At 40.8% G+C, this 20,604-nt stretch overlaps 1 protein-coding gene across 3 annotated transcripts in view; it reads right to left on the reverse strand.

Annotated features, from left to right (window-relative positions):
* The window catches only part of PLS3 (plastin 3), an 85,380-nt gene that overhangs the window by 13,378 nt on the left and 51,398 nt on the right, over positions 1–20,604 (reverse strand). For all 3 annotated transcript variants that reach the window (XM_047716004.1, XM_047716006.1, XM_047716005.1), the window contains exons 4-8: positions 12,411–12,574; positions 5,407–5,536; positions 4,560–4,692; positions 2,904–2,985; positions 1,597–1,762 (exon numbers count right to left, since the gene is read on the reverse strand). In XM_047716004.1, the coding sequence (XP_047571960.1) occupies positions 1,597–1,762; positions 2,904–2,985; positions 4,560–4,692; positions 5,407–5,536; positions 12,411–12,574 (675 nt within the window). The remainder of the gene's footprint in view (positions 1–1,596; positions 1,763–2,903; positions 2,986–4,559; positions 4,693–5,406; positions 5,537–12,410; positions 12,575–20,604) is intronic.

The following is a 20,604-nucleotide window of genomic DNA, read 5'->3' on the forward strand; positions in this document are numbered from 1 at the left end:
TAAGCCAGCCAGCCGCCCCGGGTTAAATCTATTTTTAAAGGGATATAATTTAGCTTAACATTTTCTATAGCACCTAACATATAAAAGCTGCTCAGTTATTTTTTGTTGTTGAATTGAATGTGAAGAAGCCAAGGGTTCCTGGTAAGTATTCCCTATGGGTACTAGGTAGAAGCAGGGGGTGTCTGCACGGAGAACAGCTGAACTTCCAGCATGGTTGCAGGAGTACGTCATGTGGTCCCTAAGGCAGTAATTACCTCCCCTGAAATAAAAGGAGGTTTCCCTTGAACAAGAAGACTGAAACTGCCTGATTTCTGAAGAGGTCTAAGTGATACCTTTATCAGGCAAATTTCATCTCTCATGGACTCCGCCTCATGCCACGTCATTCTGATGCTGAGGGACTTAAGCAAGGGTAGAAGCAGCAGGTCACTTGTCCAAGACCATCTTTTTGCTCCCCATCCCCACCACGTCAGAGGCCAGAGAGGATTAAACAGCCTGACATCTGTGCACCTGAGACCTTGTCAAAGAAAGGTTATTTGATTTATTCCACACGCCAATGTGATTGTATTTGCCTTTCTGAACGGACTTCAGCTTTTTTTTTTTTTTTAAGATTTTATTTATTTGACAGAGAGAGACACAGCAAGAGAGAGGAACACAAGCAGGGGGCGTGGGAGAGGGAGAAGCAGGCTTCCCGCAGAGCAGGGAGCCCGATGTGGGGCTCGATCCCAGGACCCTGGGATCGTGACCTAAGCCAAAGGCCGATGCTTAACGACTGAGCCACCCAAGTGTCCCTGGACTTCAGCTTCTTTAACAAGACAAACACCACCGTGAAGAAGGCCAGCAATGAGAGTAATCGTCTTTGTTCAAATATAGTTCAAATATAGGTACCTTTGAGCAGATTGAAACAAAGGCAAGGGCAACAGTCTCAAAAGTGCAAAAAAGTCTTATCATGGATCAATGTGCAAAATAATAAAACCATTGACAGACATTCTGGGGGACCTTGAAAAGACTGAGAACCCCAAAGAGATATTTCCCAGAAGTGACAAGGATTGAGAGTGTGATTTCTGGAATAAAATAGGAATATCTGGAGTGGTGGTTCATAGTTAAAGCGTTGCAGGAAGAGGATCATGTAGAATTGCCCAGGACATAAGACAATTGTATCATGTGTGCTTACAGAATCTACAAATCCATGGTGTGATGGGAAACCCCATGTTGTAAGAAGTTCAGAAAAAGTGACCATCAAGTGGGGTAGATTAGTTTGATGAGGTCTCAAAATCCAGGGGTGAAGATGGGGCGGGAGTTGGGCAGACAGATTAGAAATGAAAAGATACCCAGACTGGGGACCTTGGGAAAGTTCCTTCAACTCTGTGCTTTTGTGTCTTTATTATAAAATGAATTCTAAAGCACCAGGCAAATGTGAATTACTACTAAAGACGAAAAGTTGTAATTAGACTGTTTCCCACATCAACACTATAGCATTACCTTCTGTTAATTCTAGTTATCATCTAATCGCCTCAATTAAGTGAAAGCACGACAGTCTGTGTGACCAGGAAAAATACCCAATAAACAACTTTCAAAATAATGACTGTGTTCCATTACCTTCATTCCTGCTTAATTCAATGTCAGCAAACAACCCGATCTTAATAATCTGCCAAAGCAGTCCCAGAACCAGATGTGGTTTCCCAGCCCGCAAATCCTCCGCACCGATGTTCACAACGTGACACCCAATGGCAGAAGCAGAGTTCAGGGCCAAGTTTAAGTTTTCCTGCAAGAGAGCCAACGTACACATTTGCTTCTTGACCTTTCCAGTTTTTAAGAGTCTACTCCCTTTACTGAAAATAATGCTCAACGAGGAAATTAATTTCAGCCGCACATGATCCACAGAAAACAAAGTCCAGACAACCGACTCCAGACTTTGGTGTTAAAGGCATAGCTAAAACAAATCTCAGCTTTATTATTGTTACTGTCTTTTCCAGAATTCCGTGGGAAGTTAACTTGGTATTTTTATTTGGTCTCTTTTGAAGTACATGGACATTGTCACGAAAAGAAAAGGCTGAGTGACTAGAGTCAGGCTCTCCATGCGGGTTAAGGGTCGCATTTCTGTTTTCTTTTTAAAGATTTTATTTTTAGGCAATCTCTATACCTGGGACTCCAACTTGTAGCCCTGAGATCAAGACTTGTATGTTCTACCACTGAGCCAGCCGGGTGCCCCAAGAGTGGCTGTATTTCTACTTTTTTCCCCAAGATTATCTATCTATCTATCCATCTATCTCTCTATCGACAGAGAGCGTGCGCGTGAGAGAGACCAGCAGAGGGAGAGGGAGAAGCAGACTCCCCGCTGAGCAGGGAGTCCCTTTATCCCAGGTCCCGGGATCATGACCTGAGCCCAAGGCAGACGTTTAACCAACTGAGTCACCAAGGCACCGGAGTCATTGTATTTCTAAAAATGTCTAAAAGAAGGGTCTAATCCATGCACCTGAAAAAAGTTCTAGAATTGTAATCTCTGCGTCCCAAGAGGTGCTGTTTCCCGAGGGAATTTTGCTATTTCAGAGTGTAATACTCACTCGACAGAAAAGAAAAATGCTCCATTGCTTAAGCATGCTAATTAATTAAGAGCTTAAATATTTTTGCTTATTTCTGCATGCTTGAACACAGCATGTAATGAGAAGAACACAGGGCTTTGGAGTTAGTCCTGGATTTGAATTTCAGTTCCAATGTTAACCTTGGGCAAGCTCAGGAGCCTGAGTCCCAGCTCTCCTCTGTCAAATCTGGGTAATAGTCCTAAACTCAAGAGTTGTTAGAAGAATTAAATGGGAAGACATGAAGGGCAGAACTGATGGGCTACAGAATAGGATCTCACAAGGCCTTTCCGTTTCGGGGAAGAGGGCAGGGATATCCATTTGTACCTGAATGATGAAGGGTGTCAGTTTCTTCTTGTTGATTGCTCTTTCATCAATTGTATCAGGAACTGAAAGGTTGATCATTTTACTGAAACACAAATTAGCAGGGAGTTGGTTTACTTTTAAAGAGCCTGTAAATATTCACAAATGTTTTAAGGCACATGACATGTCTCTCATGTAATCTGAAAAAAAATCAGTGCAATATATGACTTTTACCATGTTGATCACACACACAAAAAACTATACATGTGAAAAATGCACATAAAAAAAAAAAAGACCAAAATGCTTACAGTAGTTGAGTATTTCTGAGTTGGGGATTGGGGCATACTTTATCATTTTAATTTTTTGTATTTTCCCATCATTTTGTAAAGAATGAATAACTTGGATACTGGAAAAACCCTTACTGCATACATTTTAAAAACAGATAAAATCCCACATGGAAATTGTGTCTCTTTCTCGATTGTAAAATTCACAAATAAGAATGACCATTTATTCACAAGGAGGTCAATTTCTTGAGCATGAGATTCTTTCATTCACCATATTTATTGAGAGCCTAAATGATGAGCTAGGCACAATATTTGGTATTGCTAATCCAGTCGTGAGATAAAGAAATGTTCTGCTAATTAGAATAGAATCTGTGATTTCTTTGGGTAGAATCTCATTTGGTAAAATCTGGATGAAGACACTAACATTTTAGTGTCTAACAGTTTAGTGCCTATGTGATTCCACACAGGGAAAGCCATGCTTCTTTCCATGTCAGATTTTTTTTAAAAATATTTTATTTATTTGGGAGAGAGAGAGAGCACAAGCAGGGGCGGGGGGTGGCGTTGCAGAGGGAAAGGGAGAAGCAGGCTTCCCGCTGAGCAGGGAGCCTGATGTGGGGCTCGATCCCAGGACCCCAGGACCATGACCTGGGTCGAAGGCAGACGTTCAACGGACTGAGCCACCCGGGTGCCCCTATGTCAGATTTAAACATCAAATCAACAGCATCATGTGATTATCTCTCTGTACTAAAACACATGGGAGAATTAGTTCTTTAGTGCCTATACATGGACGAAATGGGATTATCTTATGGTTTTTAATGGGGATCATAGTAGATGCAGCGTGAAATGCAAAGGGGTTTGAATATTCTGACTGCATTTGGGTTGCTCTTACAAGCTCCTGAGCGGCAGAGGCAGAGGACCAACCCAGGCCGACTGATTAAGGAGCACATGCTTTTAGACCATCAACGGGACAAAGTGTTGATCATCTTACATCCTTTCTACCAAGATACTGTTGGCTCTGGGGCAGCAAGGACCAACACAGTTTTCAGAACTAAGTAACTGGAGAATGAGAACTGAAGAGGAAGCTTTTTTTTAATATTTTGAAGCTACGGTACTTTAAAAATAAGTGGACACTGACATACTTAAGTCCAACAAAGTTGTCATGTTCTGCTTGTACTTCAGCAGAAATCGGAAGCTGGCAGCTTCCTTATAAAGCGGTTCCCAGTCTAAATGAGTGAGTTATAGATTTGTATCTTGGTGGTACTTTCTCAGACACACCCAGATGACTTTCAGTTCTGTTTCTTGAGTTGAAGCCGTCAAGCACCCAGAAACCAATAATATATCAATTATGTGGAAGGCTGTTTTGGAAATCGGGACACAAAATCAACCAACATCTTACCAGAGCACAATTCCATCACCAACAGCTTTGAACAGGTCGTCAGTATTCGGGTTCATGGGTATTACATGTCTGCAATCAGGATCATTTTCCAAAGCTTTGTTTATCCAGTTAACAAAGGCATATTTTTCTTCCTCTATAGTCATGTTGAATAACAAGAAATTAGTTCACACTCTAGGTTGACTCTAAAGCCTAAAATAATTTGTACAGTAGTATTGAAAGTTAACGTGTCACAAACATGAGTTCTCCCCTTTGGAAACCCAGATACTTGAATACAACATGGCTCTTACGAAGTACAAAATTAACAGCAAAAAACAGAGAGAATGAGCAGGGTTAACCGATCCTTAGAAAAGTTAGTTACCAAATTCTTTTTTTTTTTAAAAGATTTTCTTTATTTATTTGACAGAGAGAGATCATAAGTAGACGGAGAGGCAGGCAGAGAGAGAGAGAGAGAGAGAGGGAAGCAGGCTCCTTGCTGAGCAGAGAGCCCGATGCAGGACTCGATCCCAGGACCCTGAGATCATGACCTGAGCCGAAGGCAGCAGCTTAACCCACTGAGCCACCCAAGCGCCCAGTTACCAAATTCTTTAAAAAAACATTACTTACATTCCTGTAGAGTTCTACTATAATAAAGCCGATCATTGCTCACATCATATAATATGTCTTGCAAGCTAACAAAGCCATACAATAAATACTTACAATGCCGTTACGGCAAGTTATTAGTTCCAGGTCTAAATACACACCACAGTGGGCTTCTGCTGTATTCTTAATTAGGAAGCAATGTTTCTCTAGCGGCCCTCCTTAGGTCATTGTGTTACCCTGATGCACATGGAAGTCATACTATTATTACCTGAGTAAGAATGCTGCGTTCCTTCACTGGACAGCTCGGAAGTGCCTCCCAGAGCACAAATCCCTTCTTTCCTGTTGATTGCCTTGCGGAAGGTTTTAGCAATATCGCTGCTTTTTACCTCTTGGAAAATCTATGAATGAAAATATGTTGTTAATTCACAATTTGTTTTAAATCAGGTGCAACGATAAGCCCTTCTATCTTCTTTTAGACTCTGCTCACCTACATTTTCCCATATGGGTGGTGAGTCTTAAAAGGAGATGGAAAACTGGGATTGCACTTTTAAGATGCTAAATAAATACTACAATACTGCTACTGAAAATGAAGCCAGACAGTCAATTGCACACACTTGTCAAAAATGTTAAGTGCCACATGCATTGAATCCGCTTTAAGCCACCAACTAGTGTGGTTCAAAGGCATAGGTAAATCTGCTAATTTTCTACCAACAAGTAAGGCTTTGTTCGTTCCCTGGAGAGAAAAAGCTGAAGGATCCCCCTTCTTTAACCACAATTCTTAATGCAAAGGAAGACGAAAATTTAATGATTCAACAAAAAAAAAACCTCTTTGGGGGGTACAATGGTAAGAGCTTGTTCAATCAAAATTTAGAGTAATCAGGTGAAAAAATGGGTTGAGTTGGCAGCAAAAAGACAGCTTTGGAGAATAAACACAAAAAAAGAGGCTTTTCAGTAACTGTCTTGAGTGTTTATGAAATCTAGCTTTTCGTCATGAAGAACATGGTGAACAAAATGAATGTGTGCATTCTAATTGTAACAAAGCAGATTTCATACCCTTTCCTAACTGCCTGATTGAATGAATGGATGTTCTAAAACAGGTTTTATTATTATTTTTTTTATTTTTTATTTTTAGAGAGAGAGAGAGCGAGCACAGGCAGACAGAGTGGCAGGCAGAGGCAGAGGGAGAAGCAGGCTCCCCACAGAACAAGGAGCCCGATGTGGGACTCGATCCCAGGACGCTGGGATCATGACCTGAGCCGAAGGCAGCTGCTTAACCAACGGAGCAACCCAGGCGTCCCTGAATGGATGTTCTAAAGGACTATGCAGCTCTACATACTTTTTAAAGATCTCTCTATATTTTCTAATGATCTATTTATTAGAGAGAGAGAGCACAAGAGGGGAGGGACGGGGGGAGGGAGAGGAAGAGAGGATCCTCAAGTAAACTCGCTGCTTAGTGCAGAGTCCGGAGGCGGGGCTGGATCCCAGGACCCTGAGATCATGAACTGAGCTGAAGTGCAGAGTTAGAAGCCCAACGGACTGAGCCACCCAGGTGTCCCAGGACTAACTATATACTTTTAAATACTGGAACTCACCTAAGCCCAAACTTGTTTCTTTCTTTCTTTCTTTTTTTTTTTAAAGATTTTATTTATTTATTTCACAGGCAGAGATCACAAGTAGGCAGAGAGGCAGGCAGAGAGAGGGGAGAAGCAGGCTCACTGCTGAGCAGAGAGCCCGATGCAGGGCTCGATCCCAGGACCCTGGGATCACGACCTGAGCCGAAGGCAGGCGCCCCCCCAAACTTGTTTCTGATCTACCAATGCACATGGCTAAAAGGTAGCTACTTCCAATAAAATCAGAGAAAGATGTAGCATCTTCAAAAAAATTTCTTTAAAAGGCACACCTGGGTGGCTCAGTCAGTTAAGTGTTTGACTCTTGATTTCAGCTTAGGTCATGATCTCAGGGTCGTGAGATCACGCCCCGTGCATGGCTCCATGCTCAGCAGATTGTCTGCTTGGGATTCTTTCCTCCTCTCCCTCTGCCCCCCACATTGTACATGTGTGCTCTCCCTCTCTTACTCTGTCTCTAAATAAATAAAATCTTTTTTAAAAAAGGTGTTTATAACACATAAGTGGACTTACAGAAGGAAACATTCTACCCTAATGGAAGAGTTGCTGAACAAACAGAACAGGAGTCAAAGGCCTTTGGCATTATTGACAGTTACTTACACACACACACACACACACACACACACACACATCTCAGGAGGTACAGCCCATGTTTGAAGTTCATAGACCAGGGTCACAATATGTAGCAGTTCAGGTTGTATCTATGAGAACAGACACGAAGATAAGTTTGAAATCCAGCCCCATGTGCCACTGACCAACCCCTGTGTCCTGCATAAGACATCGGTCCAAAAGCTGGGAGGACCTTTTCTATTTAGGTTTCCCAGGAGGGAACCTTTTTGTCATTAATCCACAAATCCATTAATCCAAATCAGAGAGACAGAGATTTTCTGTAACTGGTGTAAAAGTTGTTACAGGTGTTGTGGGTGGCCCTCTCTCTCGAAGCCATGCTTTTTCCTCTTGCCTTTCTAAAATCCTGACTTTCCTTGGACTTACAAACCCAATTTTATTTAGGAAACTAGGGAGTAGTTAAGTTCCACAAGATCAAGCTTAATTTTCAGAGCTGTGATTTCTCTGCTCTACCTATAATGTCAGAGGTGGAATTTCAGAATGGGTGTGCACGTGTGCGAGTGTGTCTATGTCTATTTATGTCTATAGATACATATGCACAGACTAAATATTGCACACAGCTGACAAAATCATCTTCCCTCCTTTCTGGCCATTATACGGACTCCTGTTAGGTATCGATAACGTAGAGCTGACTACTCAGGCGCTCTGGGCAATTTCTAAATCATGGAAATTATTTTTATGCGCACTGATTTTTTATTTTTTATTTTTATTTTTATTTTTTAAGATTTTATTTATTTATTTGACAGAGATTACAAGTAGGCAGAGAGGCAGTCAGAGAGAGGAGAAAGCGGGCTCCCTGCTGAGCAGAGAGCCCGATGTGGGGCTCGATCCCAGGACCCTGAGATCATGACCTGAGCCGAAGGCAGAGGCTTTAACCCACTGAGCCACCCAGGCGACCCCGCACTGATTTTTTAAATCCAACTTTCGTTTCATTTCGTTTACCTTAAACTTCTGAGCCAAGATTATATGATAAAATGGTGACCAGTGAATGTAGCAGTCTTCACTGTGATGCGTTTGGTTCCCATAACTCCCCTTTGAGAACTATATATCTGCTTAGTAAAAACGCAATATTCACTATTCTACCCCACTCTGAACTCCACATTATTTAGACATTGTCTAGTAAATTAAAACCTGAAATGTGTGCTCTCCCTCATGACTGAGGTACCATAAATCAATTGCATGACCAAAAAAAAAAAAAAAAAAAAAGCATACAAAATGTTATTGCCTCAGAAATGACCCATGAAAAGCTATTTTTTTATTAGGCTTATTTTTGCCTCAAGATCGTTTCCTTCTAAAAATTAGATTGGTTTCCATGATCACAACTGCAGCTAAAAAATAAATCCAAATTTATATATAGCATGGAAAAAAGGAACAATACAAATAATAAGTTAAAAAAAAAAAAAGAATGTCTACTGTGTAATACCCTAATGCCATTACTTACGTCACTGTAGTTAAGCTCATGCTTGGGAACGAAAGCAAAGTTGCAATTAAATCTGTTAATTTTTAATTGCTTTACAGAGGTTATGGGACCTTCGTTTTCTAAATATTTTTAAATAAATGTTTCCAGCCATGCTCAAACTTTCAGGTTCACGGTATTTTTCCTCTGTTGCGCGTAGATTTAAAAAAAAAAAAAAAAGCAAATTAAAAGGGATAATTGAAGATTTACATCTTTTCAATGGATTCACCACAGGAGAACTTGCATTTTGTTTTCTACGTTAGGGAAGAATTGCTCCAGCGGATGATAAAGTTATTTGAGTAGAAAACCCTGGCTTAACAAGAATCTCTGAAATCAGAGATAACACAAGGCCAACTACTGTGCTGAAGTCTTCTCAATGAATCTTTTCAAAGCTGCCCGTTGTGATACTAATGAGCTCACTGTTAGTGTTGTTTTCCCTCAAGGAGGAAGGACTGGCTTTGTCATGCGTGAGCAAACTCCTGGGGACCCTGCGGCTCTGGTTCTATGCATCCTCCCCTTATGGAATGTGTATATATATATATATTTCTTATTCCTTTTTAAAGTTTCGTCACCTTTCTAGCTCTTTGCTGGACTAGCAGCCAGACAAAGCAATCCAGAGGCATAATGACTTAGGAGGAAGGAAAGATTTCAGAAAGAATGGCAAAATATTGACTGGCTTCCGGGGTTTGAGGCTTGCTTCCAAATGTTTCCAAAGTAGTACACTTGAATTTTTTCTTTTCTTTTTTTTTGGAATCTGTTGTAGGCCCAAGCTTAGTAATAATGGGAAAAGAACACTGCTTTACAAAACAAAACAAAACAGAACAGAAATCACTACCCCCAACAGCTGACATCTACATAGCGTTTGCTATATGCCTGGCACTGTTCTAAGCACTTTACTTATATGAAGTGATTTCATCTGATGAGATTACTGCTCTTAGCAAAAGTCCTAGAACTGGTCAACAACTTAGTGCCATTAGGCAAGAGCAAATTTCTCGCTGTGAAAACAAGAGTTTAATGCAGACATCTCTGCTGAAAGGAAGGGCTATACCAGTCTTTTTAAAGATATGGGTAAAAAAAAAACCCAAAACCCCACCATTACCTTGTAGGTGTAAAAATCCAGTAATGTCGTTTTGAGAGACTTAGAAGAAACAAAATCCGGGTGTTAAATTTAACTTTAACATTTGAAGTGTACATATAACTTAGGGACTCTTTTCTGCCCTATATATATTCTTCTCCAAAATTAACATAAACTGATTTTGTCTGTAGGCTGCTTTGCAATTAACACCTCTTATGCAGCAATTTAAATAAAAAACCCCAAGATGCAAGAACACGTTTATTTCTACTTATGTTAACACCTGATAGGAATAACTCCCTTGCTTTTTCACAGATGACAAAAATCTACCCATATTTTGACAATTTCTAAGATGTCTCATCAGTGACAAAGCAGATGGAAGCGGACGGACATTTGCTCAGACATCCGTCTTTCAGGCCGGTCATGGCTGTATCGTTCTGAAACTTCAGGCAGGTTATTTTACTGTCCCTCACATTTCAAATTTCTTGAACAGAAGGGAACTAACTGGAAAAAGCCACTAGTCCTATGTGTAATGTTGGGGAAGCTACTTCCTTTTTTTAGGACTCCAGGCTTTTATTTTTGATTTGAAAAATGAAAAGCGTATACTGGGGCGCCTGGGTGGCTCAGTGGGTTAAAGCCTCTGCCTTCGGCTCAGGTCATGATCCCAGGGTTCTGGGATCGAGCCCCGCATTGGGCTCTCTGCTCAGTGGGGAGTCTGCTTCCCTTCCTCTCTCTCTCTCTCTCTCTCTCTGCCTGCTTGTGATCTCTGTCTGTCAAATAAATAAATAAAATCTTTAAAAAAAAATGAAAGAGTATAAACATATTGATTTCTTCCAATTAAAAGAAATGTACATTTTAACCTAAAATGTCCTCATTAATATTTTCTCAAAATTCCTAGCGATGCCAAAATTAGTACGCATGTCATTTACTTTTTAAGAATATACTAGGGGAATCAAACCTTCTCCCTTAAAAGCCTCTGACAGCTCGGATGGGAGAAGCTGCAACATTTCAAGACCTACAAAATTAAGCATTTCCCTAAGATCATTTTTCTCAAAGACGCTTTCACAATTTTGTCCTTAATAATACTGGCCACACTGCAGATCTTCACGATTTAGGTCCGTTCTTTCTAGCAGACTAAAATTCTGGGCAGTAAATTATCTCAGAAATTAATCCATTATAGTTAACTACTGCTCTAAGCTGCTTTAAATTCACAACTCAACATGCAGTTCCAAGGGGAGCACGTTCACATCAGAGACATGCAAGTGCTCATACTGCAAGTCAATTGCAACTTACTATTGAACACAGAATTCAAAACAAAAGGCTTTGGCAATAACTGAAGACAAAAAACAGTGGGTAGGAAATCAGTATTTCCAAAGAAGCCGGCAAGAACGCCATCATGACACATGTCTACATTTTTAAAACAGCAGCCCTCCCCGCTGTGCCAAATGCTCTCAGCTCTGGAGACATCATTAGCCAATCTGCTCTTAACAATGTTCTAAAGGAGTTAATTCTAATGGGAGAGATCATAACAGAATTTCACTGGCTATAGGGAGCCTCAGTTACCATGGAAAAGGAGGATGAGAAAGCTGGGAAGTTGGTGAAAAATGAGGCAACTAATTACCTGTTTGTAACCCAGTAAAAGGAATGCCTAATTAGATCTAGAAAAACTCAGCCTTAAATTAATAAACCCAACCAATAAAATCTTCAGGGTGTTCTTCATGGACGACAGAGGCAACCGCTACATCTCAAATACTCCTGTCAATGGCTCTGGACTGAAAATGGCACCGGTCACCTCGCTCACTGGCAGCTATGGTGTCAAAGGAGGGCTACAGAACCCCTCCCCAAGCACTGAGTGCGAACTCTAAACTCGGTGCTTGGAAGTGGAAGAATTAAGTCAGCCCCGAACCCTGAGGAGTATCTGATGATACTAGATATTTTAAATGCTGCCTCCAATGGACTAAAAAGATACGCTTCTAACTTTTAATTATCAAAATTATTATCCTCGAGAAAGTCGTCCAGTTAAATACTACTAAGACAAGAGTCGCAACCATCTTCTTTTAATCAGAAAGCTCAAGTCAGGAAGCTTCCAAGACTGTGAGTCAGGGTGTAGCATTAACTAACATCTGGGAGCACCCTATTCCCCAAGGCAGACACCAAGGGAGACGGAAAGAGCACTTCAAGGACGACACTTAGCACCTTGAAAAATCCCCTTTCAGGAAGCCCTAGAGGAAATGGTTCGCCTTTCACAGCAAGTAGAGTAGCGTGATGTAGCTTCGATTCTGTCAGTGTTCTTTTTCCCAATTTGTTTGCTAAGATACTCTAATGGCTAAGAGAACCCAGGACACTTGGTGGGATGACGGAAACTTTATTAATCCTAACAGTACTGATACGAAACATTTAGCAACTTCACAGGATTGACTACTTTTAAGATCCCGCTAGACAAAGGAACAGTCATGACTCCTTATACTAATGGTGGACTTTCACATACTTACATAAACAAATTCATCGAAACTTATCTTCCCATCTTTATTCCTGTCACCATCCAGCATGAGTTTTTGAATAATTTCTCTCACTTTATATCCTGGTAATGGCATATTGGCCTCCTTGAAAAGCTCATGAAGTTCATAGTCACAGATGAATCCGTTGCTGTTGAGATCTTTGTAAAGAGGGAGAGCAGGCAAAAAAAGGAAAAAAAAATAGAAGAAATAAGTGAACCTCTTGGAGTAGTCTTGCGATGAGCATTCGTCTTCATTTGAGACTCAGTTCCTACTAAGCCCACCTGAATACAGTGTTTGCTCTTCTTACTGTTTGGTACCTAAGGTTGTTTAAAAGGGAAACGCAAATTTTAACAGAAAGAGCACAGTTTTACACCATGTTTTCTGTATTTTAAACAATGTATATGTAGCTTCACTTAAAAATAGCATCCCTGGGGTGCCTGGGTGGCTCAGTGGGTTAAAACCTCTGCCTTTGGCTCAGGTCATGGTCCCGGGGTCCTGGGATCGAGCCCCGCATAGGGCTCTCTGCTCAGCAGGGAGCCTGCTTCCTCCTCTCTCTCTCTGCCTGCCTCTCTGCCTACTTGTGATCTCTCTCTGTCAAAGTAAAAAAAAAAAAAAATAGCATCCTTAATATTAACAAAGCAGAGTTGCCTAATAAATTATTTTTCAATCATGAAGCTGACAGGACTTCTAAAAAATAATTAATAGACTACGTACCAATAAAACACCGCCATGGTAGAAAACAGTTTTACATCCCTCATTCTTCCATTAGTCTGGTAGAACAGTTTATGAATGGATGCTGATTATATTACAAAGCACACCTGAAATTAAACTACCCTCTTCGACGCCACTTTTTTCCAAGAGCTAATGTAAATAAATATGGAGTTCATAAAAATAAATGCAGTCCCGAGTAATGCAAACGTTTACCATGACTCTATAAATAACCTTTTTATTTTTGTGCTAGGACCGTTCTAACAGAGTGTATATCTTAAGTGCTGATGATGCTTAGTCTGAAACTATTCAAAATGAAAAAACAAAAAACAAAAAACAAAAAAACTGATCAATGACCAGAAGTTAATTTACTGAGAAAGAGGGTTAATGTCCTGAGGGCTATAATCTCTTGGGCATATATAGTTTTAAGAAACCTGGACTTTCGCCAGAAATTTCTAATACCTACTGTTTCAACAGTGCTTTTCCTTAGGTTCCTCCACTGAATTTCACGCATAAATTTATTACAATAAAAGGATACAATCTCAATAGAGAAACCAGAGCACTGTTCAAGAAAATGTATTGTGAAATTAATCTATCTGATACGTTACTTTAAAACCTGACTGGGTGCTGTTCTGGGAATGGGGGTGCTGCTGGGATTGATAGAGAAGTCCTGTTATTCTAATGACAACTACTAAGCAAATAACATCTAAGGTGAGGTAAGACTATAAAAATATAATATAATGAAATATAACTTAAGTACTGTGCTGAAAAATAAAGCAGGGAAAGGGGTCAGACTGGGGGCTAATTCCCCCCCACCCCCCCTGCCCAGGGAGCCTTCAGGAATGTTTGGAGACATTTTTGGTAGCTAAGACTGGAGGCCAGGGTGAGGGGTGGTGTGAGGAGGCTCCTGGCATCCAGTGTGTTGCGCTGCCCAATACCCTACGACACATATGACCCCCTCCCGCAAAACAGAATTATGCAGCTCAAAATGGCAGAGGTCAAGGATGGCCACTTTGACAAGGTTATATTTGAATGAAGACTTACATGAAGCAAGGGAACGAATCGCAGATATCTAGGGGGAAGAGATTTCGAGTAGAGGAAAGAGCAAACGCAAAGTCTGTGATATGGAAGAGTGTCTGGTACGGGTTGAGAACAGCAAAGATCCAGTAGGACTTGAGCAGAGTAAACAAAGGAGAGAGTCAGGGATGAGGCTAGGGAGCTTATCGCATATACTCTTATAGATCATGGAAAGTACTTGGGAATTTTTTTTTTTTTTTTTAAGATCCTGCTTATTTATTTGAGAGACAGAGAGAGAGAGGTCAAAGATAGCAAGAGAGGGCACACGTAGGGAGGAGAGAGGAAACAGAATCTCCACTGAGCAGAGAGACCAATGTGGACTCCTCCCAGGACCCCAGGATCATGACCTGAGCCGAAGGCAGATGCCTAACTGACTGAGTCACCCAGGCGCCCCACAGATCTTATTTTAAGTGTAATCTAAGTATAATTCATTTCAGCTAATTTTTGTCAACTATTAAAATATTAAATATCCTATATAAAACCATTTCCCCAACATTTTGAGGGCTGATAAAATTCTATATTTAATTTTAGTGAAGTATATTTGTAGATTCAAACAAATACTCTTAAATCTAATTGGCACATTTAAATCTACCAATTAGAGTATCTATACTTCTCAAACATTATCCCCAAGCTACCCCAAACTTCTGAAAATCATGAATATTTCCTTCGATAAAGAGTGCTTAATTTCCCTAGGGCACATCTTCGCTTTCTTTGCTTTGAATTAATAAAAGGCCATACATCAAACACTTTACTAGTAAAGTGTTTATACGTAGAAGTCAATCCAGCAACAACTTCTGCAATTGCTAAAAAGAACAAAGTAATCCACATGGTACTGTGGCAGGATTTTAGCAACTTTTGATGAATGAAATTCTTGAGTTTAAATATACCTCCTCCCATGCATAAACTAATCTGTTTCTCCCATTTTCTTTATAAAGTTAAATAGAGGGGTGCCTGTGTGGCTGAGTCCACAGTCATAAAGTGATTGGCTCTTGATTTCAGCTCAGGTCATGATCTCAGGGTCATGAGATCGAGCCCCACAATGGACTCTGTGCTAGGTGTGGACATTCTCACTCTTGGGGTGTCTGGGTGGCTCAGTCAGTTAAGCATCTGCCTTCGGCTCAGGTCATGATCCCGGGGTCCTGGGATCCAGTCCTGCCTCAGGCTCCTTGCTAAGTGGGGAGCCTGCTTCTCCCTCTCCCACTCCCCTTGCTTGTGTTCCCTCTCTTGCTGTGTCTCACTCTGTCAAATAAATAAATAAAATCTTAAAAAAAAAAAAGATTCTCGCTCTTCCTTTCTCTCTCTCTCTCTCTCAAAAAAAAAAAAAAGGTAAAACAGAACTCATTACTAGGGTGTAAGTATGGCATAGAGAAAGATACACAGCATGGCTGAAAGGATACAAGTGGGAGTAATGTGACATAGGATTTGCATAAGTCACCTCTCTAGGTCTTCATTTTCCCATCTGTAAAAGATGTCTTTGGATCAAACGATCCCCAGATTCCCTTTTGGACTCTAACACTCTGATTCTAAACTTGAGTAGTCAAGACTTCACAAACCACACACACACATGCACGCATACACTTTTAAAAATATTGGAGGTAAAATTGTAATACATAATAAAAACAAATATATAATAATAACATTCTGATCAGTACTGCATCACATCACCTAAATATAACATTCCTTCATTTTTAGATCTTTTAGGAAAAGATGGCTTATTCCTTGCCACTATCAAAACTTTGTCCACTTGGGGGGTGCTGGGGTGGCTCAGTTGGTTAAGTGACTGTCTTTGGCTCAGGTCATGATCTCAGGGTCCTGGGACAGAGACCCAGCATCTCCCTTTCCCTCTGCTGCTCCCCCTACTTGTGCTGTCTCATGCTTTCTGTCAAATAAATAAAAATAAAAAAGTCTTAAAAAAAAAACCCAAAACACAACTTTGTCCACTTGGCAATTTCTGATAGAAAAATATTTTATGGGCTGCCTGGGTGGCTCAGTAGGTTAAGTTGCCGTCTCTTGATTTTGGCCGAGGTCATGATGTTGGGGTCCTGGGATGGGACCTATGTCAGGCTCCACACTCAGCATGGGGTCTACTTGATGATTCTCTCCCTCACCCTCTGCCCCTCCCACTCATGCTTTCTCTCTCTCTCTTAAATTAATAAACAAATCTTTTAAAAATATTTTTAAATTTTAAATTAAAAAAAAATTTTTAAAAATATTTTTTAAAAATATTTTAAATTTAAAAAATATTTTTAAAAAGATTTATTAATGTATTCTACTTTACCCTGACTTCTGAAATGATGTATCTGAGCATAATTTATTTTTTTTATTTTTTTATTTTTTTAAAGATTTTATTTATTTATTTGACAGACAGAGACCACAAGTAGGCAGAGAGGCAGGCAGAGAGAGAGGAGGAAGCAGGCTCCCTGCTGAGCAGAGAGCCCGATGCGGGGCTCGATCCCAGGACGCTGGGATCATGACCTGAGCTGAAGGCAGAGGTTTTAACACACTGAGCCATCCAGGCGCCCCAATTTACTTATTTATTTTTAAAGATTTATTTACTTATTTGGCAGAGGGCGACAGCGAAAGAGGGAACACAAGCAGGGGGAGAGGGAGAGGGAGATGCAGGCCCCCCGCTGAGCAGGGAGCCTGCTGTGGGGCTCGGACCCAGGACCTTGGGATCATGACCCAAGCAGAAGGCAGACGCTTAATGACTGAGCCACCCGGGTGCCCCTCTGAGCATAATTTAACCTGTGATTGACTCCAGTTTTGACCTAGCATAGAACAGGTGCTTAATTGTTCCTTTTGTATTCTCAGTGATCTAACAGAAGCAGAAGGCAGAGATTTTTAAAATAAGTATTGGAGAACGGTGAATTCAAAACGACATGAAACCAGCCAGGGCACCGAGAGTCTAGGCCATTTGCCAGTTTATCAGCCTTAGGTAGAATAGAGGTGTAGGCAATGAAGAGAATTAACATTTGCCTGAGCCCTTTCTGAAATAACCTGTTGGGCATTAATTAGAAGACAGCTCACTGACGTGATTAAAAGATGCCAGGAAGTACCCACCCTAAAATATAACTAACATAAAATAACCATGTGTGGAAACTCCATTTTGAAGTAAGAGTGGTAATACACAGATGCTGTTAGTAACCAACAGGACCATTTTAAAGGGGGCTGGAGGGGCAGGACTTGGTCAGAATGCAGCAATCTTCCTTATTAGGTTGCAAATCTTTTGACCTTAACCCCAGTACGTGGCCCAGTCCCTTGCATGTAACAGGCGATGGGAAAAGACCATTTTTGTAGGACCACTGATTCTCAGGTATTAACCAGGAAAACAATGTTCTAATCTAACGAGCATTTTAAAAACAGAATTAAACAAACAATAAGGAACACATACAGAAATAGCACTGAAAGACCGAATGGCAATTCACCAGGAAACCATAACGACAGAAATATCCCTTAAATAACATTCAATCTCATTCCCTTTGTTCTAATCCTGTCCCCACCCTGGCAGCCTTCAGATCTGTAATTTGGTTTTCTAAGTGAACACACCCACAGAGGAGTACCCTGGTAGAAAACCAGTGATGGCTGTCAGGTCAGGAGTTCCGTTCTAAATGTAGAAACCTGCTTTGTCTGTATTAAGAAATACTGTGTGCACTTGGTTGGCAGAAGGCAGCCTCCAGAGCAAATGGAGAACCTACTGTGTGGCCAGCACTAAACTAGACACCAGAGATACAGAAATTAATCACAGGGACTCTCCTGGTTCTTTTATTTTTTCTTTCTTTCTTTTTTTTTTTTTTTTTAAAGATTTTACTTATTTATTTGACAGAGATCACAAGTAGGCAGAGAGACAGGCAGAGAGAGAGGGGAGGAAGCAGGCTCCCGGCTGAGCAGAGAGCCCAATGCGGGGCTCTATCCCAGGACCCTGGGATCAAGACCTGAGCCGAAGGCAGAGGCTTAACCCACTGAGCCACCCAGGCGCCCCCGGACTCTCCTGGTTCTTACTTGCAACTGCAGCTTTAAAATCCTTGTGAAAACAGGAGTCACTTGGAATACCTAGCTAGCCTCTATCTTTCCCAAGAGGGAAAAAACATCATTGAACATATCCATCGCGTTTTACATATTTTAAAAGTTTTGGGTGCCTGGGTGGCTCAGTTGTTAAGCGTCTGCCTTCGGCTCAGGTCATAATCCCGGAGTCCAGGGATCGAGTCCCGAATCGGGTTCCCTGCTCCGTGGGAAGCCTGCTTCTCCCTCTCCCACTCCCGCTGCTTGTGTTCCCTCTCTCGCTGTGTCTCTCTCTGTCAAATAAATAAATAAAATCTTAAAAAAAAAAAAAGTTTTACCTACTCTGCTGTTTTCCTATAATTTATCAGCAGATCTAGCTCATACTACCTCCCGTAATCAAAGACATTTTAGTGTTAGTACTAGTAAATTAGAGCCAGCCTTTCTTAGAACTCCTAAATCGTATCTTTTTGAAGACAACAATTTCAATTTCAATAAAAAGGCAGAGGGAGCCTAAAAAGGCAGCTTGCAATTAATTTTACAAAATCTCCCAGCTGGAAAAGTACTTGAAAGACAAAATAGGGTGCAATTATTTTTAAAGAGTTTTATGCTAATTTTATTTCCAATCCCCCGCCAAAACACACGCGCGCGCGCACGTGCGCGCGCGCGCACCCCCCCCCCCCCCTAAACTATTATCAAAGATCTAATATGCTGTGCTTTGGAAAGCCAGAAAATGAAATAGCACAATGGCATTTTAGAAAGCTTCCATCTTATCGGTGACATTATTACTGGGAGCTCAAAACGAGGTTGGGCGGTGATCTTTTTCTATTCGGAGTTTTGACATAAACATGAGAATTTAATAATAAACTGACCCCAAAAACACAGAACTGGATTGAAAACAGTCTGAACAACTGGAAACTAACATCACAATGTCCTGGCATAATGGCAGCCCTCTATTTTCTCATTAAAGCTGCCGATATTCTGGAAGCCCTTTCTGGCTCATTTGCCACATCTTCATTAAACTACACATTGGCATGGGGTCAAACAGGTTCTGCATTTCGAAGACTCCTATTTTCAACCGCTTGATAAACTAGATACTATCCTATAGGCTGTACTATCTAGAGCATTCTTAATGCTTCTGTGGAAGCAAGTCTCAACTTTTGGGTTCAGAAAATAGGGTCAGTAAGGAGTCGACATTAACAAATGGCAGGAAAAAAAGAAACTCCAGACACATCCCCACTGAACAAAGTTCCCGCAGAAAGTAAACAGCTAAACATTCAGGCCACTGACCAAGTGTTCTTCTTTTTAAAGAAAAATCACTACACTTAAAAAAAGAAAAATCACCAGCAGGGTCCCAGTGCTACACCGAGAGGCCTGTCTTTCATACTGGCTGCTGAATTCCTCAGAAAGAAACCAACTGTTTGTAACAACAGATTCTCTCTGTCTGTTGCTCTGTCTCTGTGTGTGTGTCTCTCTCTCTGATGACACGTGTAGGTTCACATCTGCATTCTGTTTTAAAAGAAACCCCATTATGCTCTTGTACCAAGTATTATTTAAAATGCCAGTTAACTCTCTCAACACCCTCCCCCAAGTAACCTTAAAGTAAATAAACTTATTATACAGCCGTGTTCCTGCAGAAGTTTGAATCACACCAAGAATGCATATCCTTAAAAGGAAATGTTTTCCCTCCCCTTGCATCCTGTTATTTAAGCTATTTTAAGTACTTGTCTGGAGAACGCTGAGCCAGAATTCAAGTGGTTTTGATTTTAGCTGTTCTACACTGCCCATGTCCAGGTGGTACGAGGCGAAATCTATCACTTCAAATGCATTTTTTGGAGTGCTACTTCGTCTTATAAATCTGACAGTAAGAAAGACTGGGATTTCCTTTGAGCCCCAGGTTCTGTGTGTGTGTGTGTGTGTGTGTGTGTGTGTGTGTATTGTTTTAACCATCCTTGAATCAGTCTAAATCCAGTGTCTCTATAAAGAGGTTGCATATGTGTGTCCTCATCTGTAACACACATGCAACCTCTTCACTAACCCATCACGGACAGTGCGCATTAGGACTTAAAGAAGAAAACCAATCAAGTACAGATCCACATCCTTTCAGAAAACCTGGGTTAAAAGTTCCATTTAGTTTAACCAACATACCCCAAACATTTTCACACTAAAAAACAAAAACAAAAACAAAACAAAACCAAAAACAAAACAAAAGCCAAAGACAAAAGGAATCTATGCGTCTAACAGGAATGGATTTACACACATGTACGCATGCACATACGCCATCTCCAATGCCCGCGAAAGCACACGAAATATTGACTTGGAAGACTCAGCCAAAAGACTTGTGTAGAAGAATTTATATTATATTCTATCCTAAGATCTAAGCAGTAAAGTTGAGCTTTCATTAGGC

The sequence above is a fragment of the Lutra lutra genome, chromosome X (assembly GCF_902655055.1).
Source record: "Lutra lutra chromosome X, mLutLut1.2, whole genome shotgun sequence".
NCBI classification, from domain to species: domain Eukaryota; kingdom Metazoa; phylum Chordata; class Mammalia; order Carnivora; family Mustelidae; genus Lutra; species Lutra lutra.